Genomic DNA, 16,085 nt, shown 5'->3' on the forward strand with positions numbered 1-16,085 from the left:
TCTGAAACAGTGATGTGAAAAATATCCTCATATCATTTGTGTGTTAGTGGCATTCGTACAGGGATAAGAGTTAGCTGAGAGATCTCGAAAAGTGCCCTGCTCTTTCAACAGTTTAACAGGATTTATTACATCTATTAAGAAGAAAAATGGCACCTCAGTTTGAAATTAAAAGAGAGATGCCCCACATCTGCTCAGTATGACAGTGAAGGCTCAGCCTGGATAGAGTTCGCAAACTATGGAGCAGGGCTTGAATCAATGGGCTTCAGTACTATCAATGAATTCTTGAATTGGTGCAAGGGGATAAAATTAAAACCTGTCTCCTAGGTTCCCCGTAATCTGTTAATATCTCAGTCTTTTGGTTCTCTCACTAGCAATCACAAAAGAAGTCATGACTGCTGTAAATGTTATTACACCTTTAAGGGGAAAACTAGATAGGAGATATTTGAAGTCAACATTCCACCAACATAATCTTTGAAGGTTCAACCAAATTTGATCACATTTGTCAATAGTTAACAAATTCCTTCTTTTACAGATAAGTCTTTGGTTCATGAGGATTAGGCAAAATTTTAAAGGCTAACTAGCTTATTATCAGCATCTAGAACCCAAGTACATCAACTCTAACCACACTGCATTTTCTCCAACTAAATGATATATGCGAGTTTAATCCATTTTGGTTCCTTTTGTAATTAATTATGTAAGTGTTCTGACATTTGAGGGCACAGTTACAAGAGAATGATCTCAAGTTTATTACAAAATTGTCTCCAGTTGATTGCCCTAAAATTTGACATTGAGTGTATATACTGTAACTGAACAAAATGTTTGCAGATAAACTGATTACCATTAACAATTTTCTTGATATTGTAATCTCTTCCAGAATACCAGCCTCACCTCCTCCCCTTATAAAATCACTGCATCACAGATAATTCCCATAGGTTCATTTTTATCTGTAGTCATACCTCTCCCTTCTATAGCATATGTATAACCATTCATAAATTGAAGAACTGTGGAGATCAATCTATATCACTCACCTCACACTGCAACATGTTGGAATCTCAAATTGAAGTTATGCTTAATTACAAATTTAAGGAGATTTTAGCTTAGAGTGAGACAGAGTAGCTCTGGTTATTCCGCTGCCCTTAGTTACTAATGTGATCTTCAGTGATCAGGACCTGCTACAAGTTGTAAAAAAAATGCAAACACACATCACAACTGCATGTTATTACAGGGTATCAGCAATTCCACTGGATGGTGGATCACTGTAATTCTGTAGGTTAAGAGGTCAAGAATCTTTTCTGTAAAAGCTCTTAGAAACAAGCTGGCACACTGATAGCTTAAAGGTTCACACCTGCCAGTCTCTCCAGGTATTCCCTAGAAAAGTGCTAAATGAGGCCCAAACAGGAGGGATTTCAGAGGCAGCTTCTATATACCCAAGTTGTCAGTTGTGTAGATGGACTTGGGGTAGGCAATGTGGTCATGTGCCTCCTCTCTTTGTCAGACTTGGTATTCAAATTCAGGAACCACAATCCACTCAACTAAACAGATCTCCTACTGTAATCAATGAAGTGTATTGATTAATTTTGAGACAAAATTGGGTCCATCAAAATAATGTTCAGCATTGATGTACACACTGTATATAATATTTAAACTGTACAGTCCAATTAACGGATCAGCACCAGATTATTGATCAAACTGTAGGACTCAGATTATTTTTCCAATAAAGCCGTCATCTCCGGTACTGCCTGAAAAAGAAAACAAGAGTAGTCACTATTGAACAATATCAACAATATTGATTAATGGACATAATCTACTGGACTCTATTCACTGCATTTTTGAACATATCTTTGAAAACAAACATAAAATTAACAAATGAACCAACAGTGTTGTACATTCAACAAGAACTTGCATTCATTGTAAAGAATTTTGTATTTTTATTTAAAGCCAATGGAATACTTTTGAAGCGTAGTCACTGTTATAATGTAGGAAACATGGAAGCAAGAATGCATACATTCCTGACCTGAGGGTGAGTAATAAGAAAATTAATTATTCCTCAGCAATGACCACAACCACGTTAAACATATAATTGATTTATTTTATGATGTATAGTAAATAGAACACTCATGAGTGAAAGCACTGATTGCCCTAAATAGGTTTGGCACCCTCTAAAAAGAAACAGTACTCAAAGTGAATGTGCTTTCTGCTTACTTACAAGATTTTTAATTGATTCAATAATTGTTCAATGTTGCAATATCACAGGGATAAACACCTCAGTTCAGGCTCCTGTTTAATTTTAATGAAAACCTGCTGGGTTTGTTGCTCTGCAAAAGCTCTAAAATTGAACACTAAAGACATTATGCAATCAAACGGGCAGGTTTTACAATAAGGGAGTGGTAAAGGCAGTGGTTTATTTTTAAATTAATTCTCAGTATGTGGGCATCATTGACATTTATTTCCTAAATCTGGCTGTCAAAGGAGGGTAGAGAGTTAGATGATGGCGGAGAGCCATCTTGAACTTTTGCATCCATTTGGTGAGGTTGCTCCGAGAGTACTGAGGAGCACAGAGTACTAGGATTTTGACGCGGCAATGAAGGCAATGGTCAAGCCATTATCTCACTACAGGTTCCTTAAGGATGGGCAAATTATTCAAGGTTCAAACTCCTGATTGGCCACCGTGAACCCCAGTTGAAAATGCATGATTAAGAACAGGATCAATTTCGGATGTAAAGATCTGGTAAAATAGCTTGCCAACAGAGTCTTGGAAGAGGCCAAAGGAAGGAAAATATGGAAGAAGAATAATGAAAAAGAAACTTCAACACAAAGTAAAACACATTCCATTTGTCTCCCAACACCTGCAGCTTAACACATTTCAAAAAGCAGTCATATTGGACTCAAAATGTTAACTCATTTTCTCTTTCCACAGATGCTGCCAAAACTTCTGAGTTTCTCCTGCATTTGCTGTTTTTATTTCAGATTTCCAGCATATGCCTTATTTTGTTTCTGATTTAATCTGCTAAACTGACTCTCAGAGGCATAAGGCAGGCAATGAACTGATTGCAAATAAGGAAGACACCCCAAAGATCTGAGCTTACATGGCTATGAATACCCATTGTTTATTAGAGAGAATTTACAAAAACAATCCTGTGGCCGTTCATTCTTTGGAAAGTTGGGAAATAGTTAATGAGCAAAGATAAGCCAAATGAGTAAAGACCTCAAGCCATTTCAATTGTGTAAACAAATTCCCCTTCCAGCCCTAACTACTATTTATCAATGTTAATTACATTCGATTGCTCATCAGAGATATGTGGCAATAAAAGACTGTGATAGGCATATAGATGTTTGAAGGTAAAGCAAAACTGGCTTGAAAACTACACTCAGCTGTTCATGTTAACTATCAGTTACTGTTTCTGATGAAAGGCCTTATGGTTGTCATAATGCTAAAGGATCTTAGCTGAACTCACCAATGAATGCAGTCGCTTAATTATTCAAGAGGTCTGCACTTCCATTAGCTGGAAATAATGCCATCGTACAAAATTCATTAGGGAAATCGTCTACATGTTGTTTCTACTCCCATCACTTTGTCTCTGGTTTACTAAAAGCCACACACTTACTGCCCAGCCAGCAGGCATTAGTTATAGAAAACTATTAAACTTGGCAGGAATTCTTCCAACTTGCCTTCTGGGGATGCTACTGCCCTGTGGCATTTCACACATACACAGAGAGTCCTGTACATAACATGAGCAACAAGAGTTACTACCCCAAGGGCAACGGTACAGTTGGAAGCTCAACAGCCAATGGTTAGATGCTGGATACTTCAAAGCACACCTCAACCATACAGCGCTAGAGGTGCTACAGCGTCCCTGTAAAGGAGTAAGAGTTAGAGAGAAGTGGGAATAAATGTCTAGATGCTTGCTATGTATTAATGAAGATATCTAGATCTGTCACATCTTCCACAGCCGATAGCTATTTAACTGTCCCCAATACAAATAATGTGCAGAGTAGAGAACAGAAGTACAATAACTTTTACCTATGTAGACCTTCAACATTTTGAAAACACCAAGCCACTGACACGAATGATTAAAAAGAATCTGACAGTGAGATACACAAAAACACATCAAAAGAGGTGACTAAAAGCTTAGCCAGTCAAAGGAGTAGGTTCTAAGGAACATTTCAAAGAGGAATAGAAACAGACTGAAATAAAGAGGGAGTTTCACAGCATTGGGAGGCAACTTAAGGCACAACAACAAATAATGGGACAGGGACGATGGGTGAAATGAACCCTTTCTTTCATTCATGGGATGTAGGTGTCTCTGGCTGGGCCAGCAATTATTGACTATCCTTAGTTGGCCTTGAGAAGATGGTAGTGATCTGCCTTCTTGAATCGCTACAATCCATTTGGTGTAGGTAGACAAAAGTGCTGTTGGTGTGGGGGGGGTTCCAGGATTTTGATCCAGTGATACTGGAATGACAGCAACATAGTTTCAAGTCAGAATGGTGAGTAAGCTGTGAATACTGGTTTTCCTATGTATCAGCTGCCCTTGCTCTTGTAAATGGCAAAGGGTTTGGAAGGTGCTAAGTAGCCTTAATGAATTTGACTGTGATTAGGTTTCTTCTTATTGGAGATGGTCTTTGCCGTGCACTTATGCGACAACAAATATTACTTGCAACTTGGCAGCTCAAAAATGGACACTGTCCAGGTTTTGCTGCAAATGGACATGTACATCTTCAGTATCGGCAGAGTTGTGAATTGTGTAATCATCAGCAAACATTCACATTTCTGACCTTGTGATGTAGGAAGGTCAATGATAAACCAGCTAAAGATATTGAGCCTACACCTGAGGAACACCTGCAGCGATGTCCTGGAGTTAAGATGACTGACCACTAAAAACCACAAACATCTTCCTTTGTGCCAGGTACGATTCCAACCTGACAAGAGTTTTCCCTATGACTCTCTTTGACTCCAGTTTTATCACTCCTTGATGCAATAGTCAGTCAAATACAGCATTGATGTTAAGGGCAATCACACTCCCCGCCAAAATTCAGCTTTTTTTCTATGTTTGAACTAAGGCTGTAATTATGTCAGGGGCTGACTTAACCTGCTCCCAATTATGCAATGAATTTAAAATTTAAAATACATCTTTTTTTTCTGTCAAATCCTACCTGAAACCCAGTCCTTCAGCTTCCAGGGCTAGTATCTACACTCTTATAATTCTGGCCTCTTGCAGCACATTCACTTTTAATGGCTCTACTGTTGGTGGCCATATCTTTAGCAGTCAAGACCCTAAGATCCAGAACTCCTTCCTTAAACAACTTAGCCACTCTCCCCTTCTTTCAGTCACTCCTTAGGACCTACTTTTTAAAAAAAATCAACTTTGCCCTGATCGTCTCACATGGCTCGATACTAAATTTTGCTTTACAACACTCCCATAAAGCACCTTCAAATGGTTCATAGCATTAAAAGGTGCTGTGCAAATACAAGTTCCTGCTGTCTCTACTATTTTTGTTCTTTGTGATACTGCTTCATGTAACATTCATGCCTAAAAATTGATACTTTTCGCAAAAAATTCATTTTAAAAACAAAAAGAGTGAACATGAATTGAATAAGGATTACAGCGTTTTCACCAATTAAATGCGTTTACAACTTTGTTAGCAAGCCATTAACTATTCAGAAAAAAAGCATTGTCTCACAGAGAGAGGATTTCATTTTCAATATGTACTCTTGCTATTTGCTCAGGTTGGTTAATATCTTTCCTTCATTCATTCATTCACTCACAAAAAACTCACTTTGAAGAGGTCTGCCACCAAACCATAGTCAGCGACTTGGAAGATGGGAGCCTCAGGGTCCTTGTTAATGGCCACAATAGTCTGCAAAGAAAGAAGTGCAATCATTAATGATTTTGCTATAATAATTTCCCAAATAGCTGCAATGAAGAAAAATACAACTTGTACAAATAAAAAAGAATCTGCATCACAAAAATATGCATTTCTTAACAATGACAACAAGTTTTTAGGAATCCCTGTGTTTGAATTCTCTCAGTAGATTACTGAATACGTTAGTAAATATAAAATTTCTTCAGAATTCCACGGGCTCATGCGGCTGATTTTAATACTCTACTAGCAAAAAAATACCTTCTGGGGTCATAAGTAAACCATTGGTAGATTGCACTCTGCAGATGGCAATGTTTTTATGAAGTTGACTTATGTCCACTGGCAGATGGCATGGTTGAAGTCTGAACACTAATCCACTCCCCTTTGTACCCTCACACATTCTCTATAACATCTAGCTGTTTCCATTGCCAACTTTATGATATACAGGCAAGATCAAATAGCATTGCCAACTTTAGGATACACTGGCATTGGAAGAAGTCCAAAAGAGATTTATTAGGCTGATTCCTCGAATAACCTTGTCAAGAACAAACTAAACAGGTTAGGCCTCTATTCATTCATGGTTAGAAGAATGAGGGATGATCTACTGAAACAAACCAGATTGGGAGGTGGTCCAACAGAGATGATGTTGGGGAAGTATTTCCACTAGTTGAAGGATTACAGAATATGGGAACACTATTTTAGAACTGCGGGTGTTTCTTCTCTCAAAACAGTAATAATTATCTGGAACTCTCCACCACAGATGATTATGGAGGCTAGAATACTGAAAGTATTCAGAGAGGATGTAGATAGATTTTTGAAATATTGATGGGTTGAGGGCTATGGGGAGCTGAGGCCTGGGATAAAACAGCCATGATCTTATTGAATAGCTGAGCAAGCTTGAAGAGCCAAATGGTCTATTCCTACTCCCATTTCCTATGTTACAATAAGTCAGAAGTCACATAGCATCAGGTTATGAACCAAAAGGTTTCTTTGAAATCACCAAGCTTTAGAGTGCTGCTCCTTTGTCAGGTGAAGTGGAGGGAAGTGTACACGCATGGAATTTATAGGCAGAAAGATAACTGCAAGATAATTCCTGATAATTAAGAGTGTCAAAAGATAGTACAAATGGTGTGAGTGGAGTGTCAATGGGTTGAATGACAAGTCTTTGCAGATGATCAAAAGTGTCAAATGGTGTGAGTAAAGTGTCAACAGCTGACTAGCAAGTGAAGGGATGACCTATGATCCACTTAATTAAGGCAGAGAAATAATTACAAAAGATCAAAATTAAGATGGTACTAGAAGCAAACTAAATGGTTGGGATACTAAAATATAAGAATCGTATGGAAAGGTTCTAACCGAAGTAACAAGTAACCCAAAACTGCATGAACTAATTAAGGTAGTGAGATAATAACGTTATCACGGTGATGGCGTCAAAACAGAACAGTAAGGAAGATTTTGCAGTGCGACATTAATCAAAGATCACAGTTGAGGCCGCCTTCGTTGGCTTGGCTATCAGTTTCTGCTCAGTGATTCTGCATTGACGTGTATCTTTAAAGGTCACCTTGGAGGACACTACCCAAAGATCGCAGGCTGAATGCTCTTGACCGCTGAAGTGTTCCCCAACTGGGAGGGAATACACATGCCTGGTGATTGTTGTGCAGTGTCCATTCATCCATTGCTGTAGTGTCTACATGATCTCGTTGATACATCGTAATTATTTCTCTGCCTTAATTAATCAGATCATAGGTCATCTCTTCACTTGCTATTCAGCTGTTGACACTTTGCTCACACCGTTTCACACCTTTGATCACCTGCAAAGATTCGTTATTCTTTCCAGCTGAGCTCAGACAACTTCTGTAGCATCTAGACTTGAACCTATACACGTGAGTTTTGTCAGACGCACTGATCTGGCCTTCATAAAATCCCCATAAAATCCGCAATTTATTGCTTGTTTGATAAGTTTAGTAAATATAAAAGAAGCTCACTTTCAATGCCAAGGTATTTTACTACCTGGCCAAGTGGTAACTTCTCCAAAACATGACTGTACTTTAACTTAATGTTTCTGGAAACCATGCACCTAGGGTTTTAAATAATTTTAAAGCAAATCTTAGAAAACAGAAACATCAACCAGCAAAGATTCCTTACATTTCAAAATGCACAATACAGAAAATGAAGCGATAAATAAAAGATTACAAGGACTAAAGCATTTCCACCTGCTTTTGGAACATTTTAAGAGTTCAAGATCAGTATGCGGCTCACGTCCATTGTGGTAAAACCTATTCTAGAGGCAGTCACCATGGTTACAAGAATTAAAATACATCTGGTGGCTTCCTGTGACATTGTACACAGGGAGTTAAGACCATGTTGAATTGGATTAGATGAGGTTGGAAGTATTTGACTGAGTATCTCAATGTAGTCCAGTCCTCGGTTTGAAGTCGTACATCCTGTCTTTATTCCTATATTCTCATTACACTTTGTTTTAAATACCAACATCTATTTAAACTGGTCAACATAAGCGATATCCTCCTTCCAGTGTTAGTGTTACAGTTCCTCCACATGTAGGAGGGTGTAATTACAGTATAACAAACTGACAAAGGGAGAATTACTGTAAATGTGTATTAAACATTAACACAAATGGGAAAATGCTGGCAAGAACAGGCACCCAGAAGTAACATGTTTTCAACATGACGGTTATTACTGTCGAACATGTCCTTATAGGCTTATGGATAATCTGCTACATTACTTGAGCACTGGGGAAAAAATGTGGGCCATGAAAATCATTGGTAACATACTTCCTGAAACTAAAATGACAACTAAAATTATTGTGCTCCCACTCCTGACTGCAAAAAAGCAAAATGCATTTCGCCATTTGAAAATCTGTTTCATGTTAAATAAAGAGGGATTAATTTACCTACTTGTCTGTCAACAAAATGGTATTCTCATCAGCAAAGATTTACAGTAGTATAGATTTCTAATATGTAATGTGGCAGCGGTTGCTTGAGTCACATTATCTACACTGAGGGAAAACAAATCTTTTTAAAAATTGTTCTATGACACAACAGAATGAGCCAAGGACACATGCATTACATGGGCATTACAACGGGAACCATGTTGCATCTAACTTGGTCAATTATTAATCTTTTAAAGAAAGTACCAAAAGAAACATTCATAACACCTTTTAAAACTTTGCAATATCTCAAAATGCTTCACAATTGCTTAAATATGTTGAAGGTGCCTACTTGTATGGAGATGAAATAAAATTTAAATCAAGGTACAATAAAAGCAATGTACTAAAGGACTAGTTTTTTCCCTCATGAAGTTAAATGGGGAAAAAAGTTGGCTCAAAAATCTTGGAAGAATTCTTTTGCCCTTTATTTATGCCTTGGGATTTTCTCTAAACCAGAGGGTCAGATGAAGCCTCAATTTAATGTCTTATCCAATAGGTATCATCAGTGACAGTATTGCTAGGGTAACTACCACACTAAAACGCCCAACGTGGATTTTGTACATAGATTTCTGGTGCAGGGCATGAAAGAGTGCATCTGCAAAACCGAGGCTAGCCTCAGAAAATTTAGTGCTAGAGGCACAAGGTCAAGAATTAAAAGCACTTGTCATAACTTTACAGATGGAACAGAGAAGAAAATAATTGCTCATACATTTAATTGTTTGCAAAGTGACTGACAAGAAAATGAAAATGCAGTCAGTCAGCTACCACCCAAAAAGAGGAAAAAGCATTTAAAAGATGGGCATGTATTCTAATAAAGGATGTTATTCAAAATGTTAACTCATCTCTCTCATCCGAATGCAAATTGAAAGTTATAAGTAACACCATTACAACATGATAGCCTTATTCTATAATTTAGCACCTATGCTTTAGAAGTGGTAGATTACAAGCGTTTACATTGAACTCAATCTGACTGGATTACATACACTGACCCTTGACACCACAAAATGAAATTACTTCTCAAAAAATACACCTGATAGAATTCTATTTTATAACCAAATTTTCTCAACCCAGTTGAAATTCTCTAAACTAAAAGGGGAAATATCCTACTTGTTGTAAAATGATGGACGCAAGTGTCTACATTCCTATCACATGATGAGGAAAGATTTTCCCATTAACATAATCATAAACCTGCTGTTGACCCTTTGATTTTATTCTACAAAGTTCAACAGAAATTTCACTAGAACAGTTATCTTTGAATAACTCAAAACTTTCAAAATGTGCAATTTCTTGCAGAATTTGTTTCTCTCCTTTCACAACAACCGGAATCCTGTTGGACCTGCTAGCAGAAACAATTTTTTTATTAGAATTCTTTCACAAAATGAGAATGTTGTCCATGCCTCACTTTCCTCAAGGGTGGTGGTGAGTGAATTACTCAAAGCACTGCAGTACATATGGTGCAGGTCCAAACACACTACAACTGCGTAAGGTTTTCCAGGACATCCCCCCAGTGACAGTGAAGGAACAGCAATAGAATACCAAGTCAGTAGGGGGTATGATTTGGAGGGTAGTGGTGTTCCTATGAATCTGCTGACCCCATGCTTCCAGAGGCAGAGGTTACTGTTCAATTAAGAAAATGAAAGATCTGTGGATCCTTGAAAATCAGAAACATCTGGAAACGTTCAGCAAATCTGGCAACATCTGTGGACAGAAATCAGAATTAATGTTTTGGTGTCCAGTGACATTTTCCAACAATGTCCGTTTTTGTCATTGTTTAGAAGGTTCTGAGAAGGGAGACTTTTTAAGTTGCTGCAGTACATTTTGTAGATGGTACCTACTGCTGCTACCATCCAATGTTTGTTGAAGTAGTGAATATTCAAGGTGATGGATAGGCTCAAATCATGCAAGCTATTTTCTCCTGGATGGACTCAAGCTTCTCAAGTACTGTTGGAACTGTACTCATCTAGGCAAGATGAGAATATTCTAGCACACTCCAAACTTGTGCCTTGTAGATGGTGGACAGGCTTTGAGAAATCTGCTGGTGAGTCACTCATCTCAGAATTCCTAAATTGTGTGCTCTTGTCGTCACAATATTTATACAGCCAGACCAGTAGTGTTCTTAGTTAATGGTAATCCACAGGATGTTGACAGTGGAGAATTAGGCATTAATTGTCAAGCAGAAATGATCAGATTCTCTATGCTGAAGGTGGTCATTGCCTGACATTTTTCTGGCATGAAGGTTTAAGTCAGTTATTAGCCCAATCCTGAATGTTGTCCAGGAGTAATTGCTATGTACTACATCATCCAGTTACATACTACATCATTCAGCCACACAATTAAGAATACAGTGTCTATGGTATTTTAATAACAACCTTAAAATAATATAAATGCTTAAATTTTCCAGCATTGAAGTTTTAACAAAGTGCAGTCGCTTGAAAACTATTTTTAAAACCATTTCAATCCCTCCATACCAGCTAACACTTTTTTATGGCAAGTTTCCAAACAGGAAGGTTAATGGCCTCAAATAACTAAACAGTAGTGATCTTTGTGGAAGATTCTGTGCATAGTTCATCTTGTACATTGTTATGCTGAATTCATTTGACAGATCTTTAAACTAAATAAATTCACTCAACTTTTATATTAAAACTAGAAGCAATACTTATTAACAAGGACCTCAGATGCTGAATTCGCACAAAATCATTATACTGCAAAGAGACTGTGCATTAATAATGCAGCCACATTTGGAATGTGCATGTATCCATTTGAACTAGACACCCATGAGTAACAGTATATGAACATACTAACTACAAATTATAATATTAAACTGCAGAGATAGGGGAAAATGTTATCGCTTATGAAAAATTGCTCTGGTTTAAACAGTTTTGGGAGTACTAGTATCATAGGAAGGTTTAAAAAACATTTCAAATACAAGAACAACAAAACCCAAAACTAGTTTCACAAAATACCATGGATGTTGTTTTCACTGTAGTTTACAAGACAGATATCAATAAACTTTGTGTTAAGCAAGAGTACCTAGGGATATGGAGCAAAGGTGAATAAATGAAGCTGAAGAGAAAGTCAGCCAGGATCTAAACTGAGGGGCTCAATAGCCTACTCTTTTGTTACACAACAGTTTTAAGTTTGATCAGATACAAAGACTGTAGATTAGATAACAGTTAATGGCCATTTGAATTCAAACCAGCCTGGCAGGTTATTTTACATTTTAACCAATTTTCCTAATCAACCCATTCAAAGATGTTGTTACGTACTTCTGGAGCAGGTGGCACTTTAACTCAGGTCTCTCGGTTCAGGACATGGTCATTACCACTGTACTTCAAGGCCCTTTGTGGCAGGTTATTTTGTGCGGCTATGGTAATTCAGACCAGGTGAAAGATTAAACTACTACAGATCAGAGGGTCAGTGACCAGTTCTCAGTACAACAGCAAATGGATCACAAGAAATATATAATCTCACTGAATTGCACCAGGAATTTCATTACTTGGAAAGGAAGATGTTACGGCAATTCTTTAGAAGTTATCAAGGACCAGAGTTCACAAAATAGCAATTTGGTTGTAACATAAGCACTTTCAAAAGATAAACAGAATAAAATAAAGGCGATGCGGTATTGCACATAAGATGGCAACAGTTTGATAAGAAATTCCTGTTTCCTATTTCTCTTTTAGTCATAACGAAGAAAGTATTTTCATAATAGCTGGTTACTGCTCAAATATAATGAAGTCATTTTACTTCAGAACAGAAAAACTCCAAAACGGAAATAAATGAGCAATTTCATTTCAATTCTTACCATTTCTGAATATTTTTATCAAGATTTGCTTACCACTACAGAAACGAGTCTGGCCTTTAAGTCTATTCTTTTATTCCTTCATGAACTACATTGCTGTGGGTTTGGAGTCATATCTAATCCTACCATCCTTAATCAGGCCGGCTTATTTTGCAACTTCAGTTCAACACTAATGTTATTCTGGATGTGAGTTTGCTCGCTGGGCTGGAAGGTTAGTTTTCAGACGTTTCGTCACCATTCTAGGCAACATCCGGCTTCGTCGGAGGCTCACTGACGATGTTACCTAGAATGGTGACGAAACGTCTGAAAACTAACCTTCCAGCTCAGCGAGCAAACTCACATCCAGAACCTCAACCTGAGCTACAAATCTTCTCAGGCTTCGTCGGAGGCTCACTGAGGATGTTACCTAGAATGGTGACGAAACGTCTGAAAACTAACCTTCCAGCTCAGCGAGCAAACTCACATCCAGAACCTCAACCTGAGCTACAAATCTTCTCAAAACTCGCTAACTAATGTTATTGACTGTCCAACGGATTTGGGATGTAGGTGTCAATGCCTAAGTCAGCATTTACCATCTATTCCTAATTTCCCAGAGAGCAGTTGAGACTAAACCACATCACTGTGGGTCTAGAGTGACATACAGGCAAGACCAGATAGGAACAGCAGATTTCCTTCCCTAAAGGACGTCAGTGAAACCAGATGGGTTTTACATCAACTGGCAATTGTCACATGGTCACCATTAGACTAGACTTCTTTAAAAGAACCAAAGCAGGAGTAGGCAATTCAGCCCCTCAAGCCCACCCTGTCATTTAACACCAAAATGGCAAATCTCATCTCAGTTTCAATTCCACTTTACTACCCACTCTCCATAACCCTTCAATCCATTACTAAATAAGAATATCTTACTTAAATATATTTAGTGTCCTACATCCACCACACTCAGGGTGACTGAATTCCATCAATTCATGACAATTCATTAGAGTAGTAATTCTCATCTGTTTTAAATCTGCTATTCCTTATCGTAAAATTGTTGCCTCTCATTCTAGATTGCTCTACAAAGAAACATCCTCTCTACATCTTCTGTCTCAATCCCTTTTACCATCTTATATAACTCAATTAAATCTCCTCTCATTCTTCTAAACTCCAGAGAGTAAAGGCCTAATTTTGATTCTAGATTTTATTTCAGCTGTCATGGTAGAAAATAAACACAAAACATTTACATGTGCTGTGGAATACTCATTCAGTGACATCACCACTATGCCACCATCTCCTCACATTAATTTTTTACATAGTATTTTACTGTTACATCTATAGTTAGTCAAAACACCTTTAAAATAAAATTATTCAGTCTCTGTATGTAGGAAACATTGGTAAAACTGATATCCCTAGCTATCCTAAAGAAAGTTGCAGTGAATCTATTATCAAGGCCAGCTGCAGTCTACTCAATGGGACTGAAGGCAGAAAATAAGCCAGGTCAGTTAAGAATAGCAGTTCTTCTCCCCTAAGCATATTGGTGAACACGCTGGATATTGAAGGGTCTAGGCCCGAAACGTCAGCTTTTGTGCTCCTGAGATGCTGCTTGGCCTGCTGTGTTCATCCAGCCTCACATTTTATTATCTTGGAATCTCCAGCATCTGCAGTTCCCATTATCTCTGACGCTGGATATTTACGTCAGGCTGTTAAGTAGTCACTTTGACGCTAAGTTTTTAACTTCCAAATTTTACTTTAAATTCAAATTCTGAAACTAGCATGGCAGGATTAAAATTTTTATCATGTGGATTAGCCAAGTTAACAACCATCACATTATACTATCCTTAAAGCGTGAGAAGACACAACTTCACACAACACCCCCACCCCACCAACCCCCACTACATAGCCCCCCAATTTTGAACATTCATTCCAAGAACAAACATTAAAAGAAGAGGTTCTGTTTGAAATACCTTACTGTCCTTCATTCCTGCCAGATGCTGTATTGCTCCTGAAATTCCAACAGCAATATACAACTCCTATGAAGTTAAAGAAGAAAGCATTTGTTAGCACTATAAAAACCAAACAACAACAGCATCCTTTGGTCTTAAATATTTCTACAGTAACTATGGTTTTCAGTATACTTTCTATAACACATAATTACAAACATTCCATATCAATGTGCCCTTGCAATCCTGACTTCTTTGCAACCGTGAGTTCCTTCATTCCACCACTGGCAGTTGCAGTCGTGCCTTCAGCTACCTAGGGCTAAAGTTTTGAAATGCACTCCCCAATCCCCCATATGCCCCTCACTCCTCCTGTAAGTCAGTCCTCAAAACCTCTTCAACTAAGCTTTTGGTATGATAATATCTCCTTATGTAACTGCCAATATTTTTCTGACAGTACTCCTGAAGTACATTTGATGTCTAAATACACTAAAGGCTCTATATAAATGCAAGTTGTTTAATGGTTCCAATCTTGTCTGAGGTAAAACTTGTTGATATGTGCTATGTACTTCAGTACTTATCTATCAGTCTGCCTTCTCAGTCAGTCTGAATAAAGTCAGATAAGCTGAAGGTACTTCAAACAAAATGATTTCTGGTAGAGATGCTTTCAAGGAATGACAAAATTAAAGACTTAAAGGAAATTACAAAGTTCAGACTTGTATTGGTTCAGTCAACAGGATCTTTATATCAGATACAGATCTCGGCTTCAACATATTCTTGGACTATTTGGGCTTTTAAAATCAAAAGGATGTGTGGTGACTAGATTCTGTTAAGTTTTTCTATTTAGCATATGTCAGGAATTGGAAATATTATCAACCGAAATGTCATATCATTTCAAATGAGACTGCAATTTGCATTTGCTTATAATCACAGTAAATTCAGAAAGAATTAACCAAAGCAGTTCCGGTCTCCCACACTTGTCCTGTAGCATGCGTTTTTTTCTTCAAGTACTTATCCAAATCCAGTTGCAAATCTATTCTACCACAGTTGTAGGTAGCATATTCCAGATTGTAACAAAATCACCAAATACCTTTAAAACTTCTCATCTCCCACCCACTTCTGGTACTTCTTGCCAATTGTTTTAAATCTGTACCTTCTGGTTACCGATCTCACCGTGAGACAAAACCAACCTCCTTTGTCTACTCAATCAAAATCCATCAGAAGAAACATAAAATACGCCACTTAGTATTTTTAGTGAAGTCTCAAATTCCATCAAAATCAAACTAAATTTGAATTTAAAGACAAGTTATACCAACAGACTGCTTTGTATAAAAGAAAATTAGAACAGGAATTGACAATATAAAACAAAATTGTGTCAATAACACTAAATATATTATCAGTTATTCAGAAAATATTATTCTAAACACTTGTCTAAAGTCACAAAAATGTCAAACAATTGCATCATGTTAAGTGCTTTTAGATTAAAAGTGAGAAAGTGGTCAGAAGAAAGAATGTTTTCAATTGGAAGCATTATCTGATCTCTAGATATTATGAATGTTTTAAT

At 37.5% G+C, this 16,085-nt stretch overlaps 1 protein-coding gene across 1 annotated transcript in view; it reads right to left on the reverse strand.

Moving 5' to 3' along the window:
* Positions 1-722: 722 nt before the first annotated feature.
* The window catches only part of etfa (electron transfer flavoprotein subunit alpha), a 60,555-nt gene continuing 45,192 nt past the window's right edge, over positions 723-16,085 (reverse strand). The window contains exons 10-12 of the mRNA XM_048520606.2: positions 14,549-14,614; positions 5,779-5,859; positions 723-1,739 (exon numbers count right to left, since the gene is read on the reverse strand). Of these exons, the coding sequence (XP_048376563.1) occupies positions 1,704-1,739; positions 5,779-5,859; positions 14,549-14,614 (183 nt within the window). The 3' untranslated portion in view covers positions 723-1,703. The remainder of the gene's footprint in view (positions 1,740-5,778; positions 5,860-14,548; positions 14,615-16,085) is intronic.

Source organism: Stegostoma tigrinum, chromosome 36 (assembly GCF_030684315.1).
Source record: "Stegostoma tigrinum isolate sSteTig4 chromosome 36, sSteTig4.hap1, whole genome shotgun sequence".
In the NCBI taxonomy this organism is placed as follows: domain Eukaryota; kingdom Metazoa; phylum Chordata; class Chondrichthyes; order Orectolobiformes; family Stegostomatidae; genus Stegostoma; species Stegostoma tigrinum.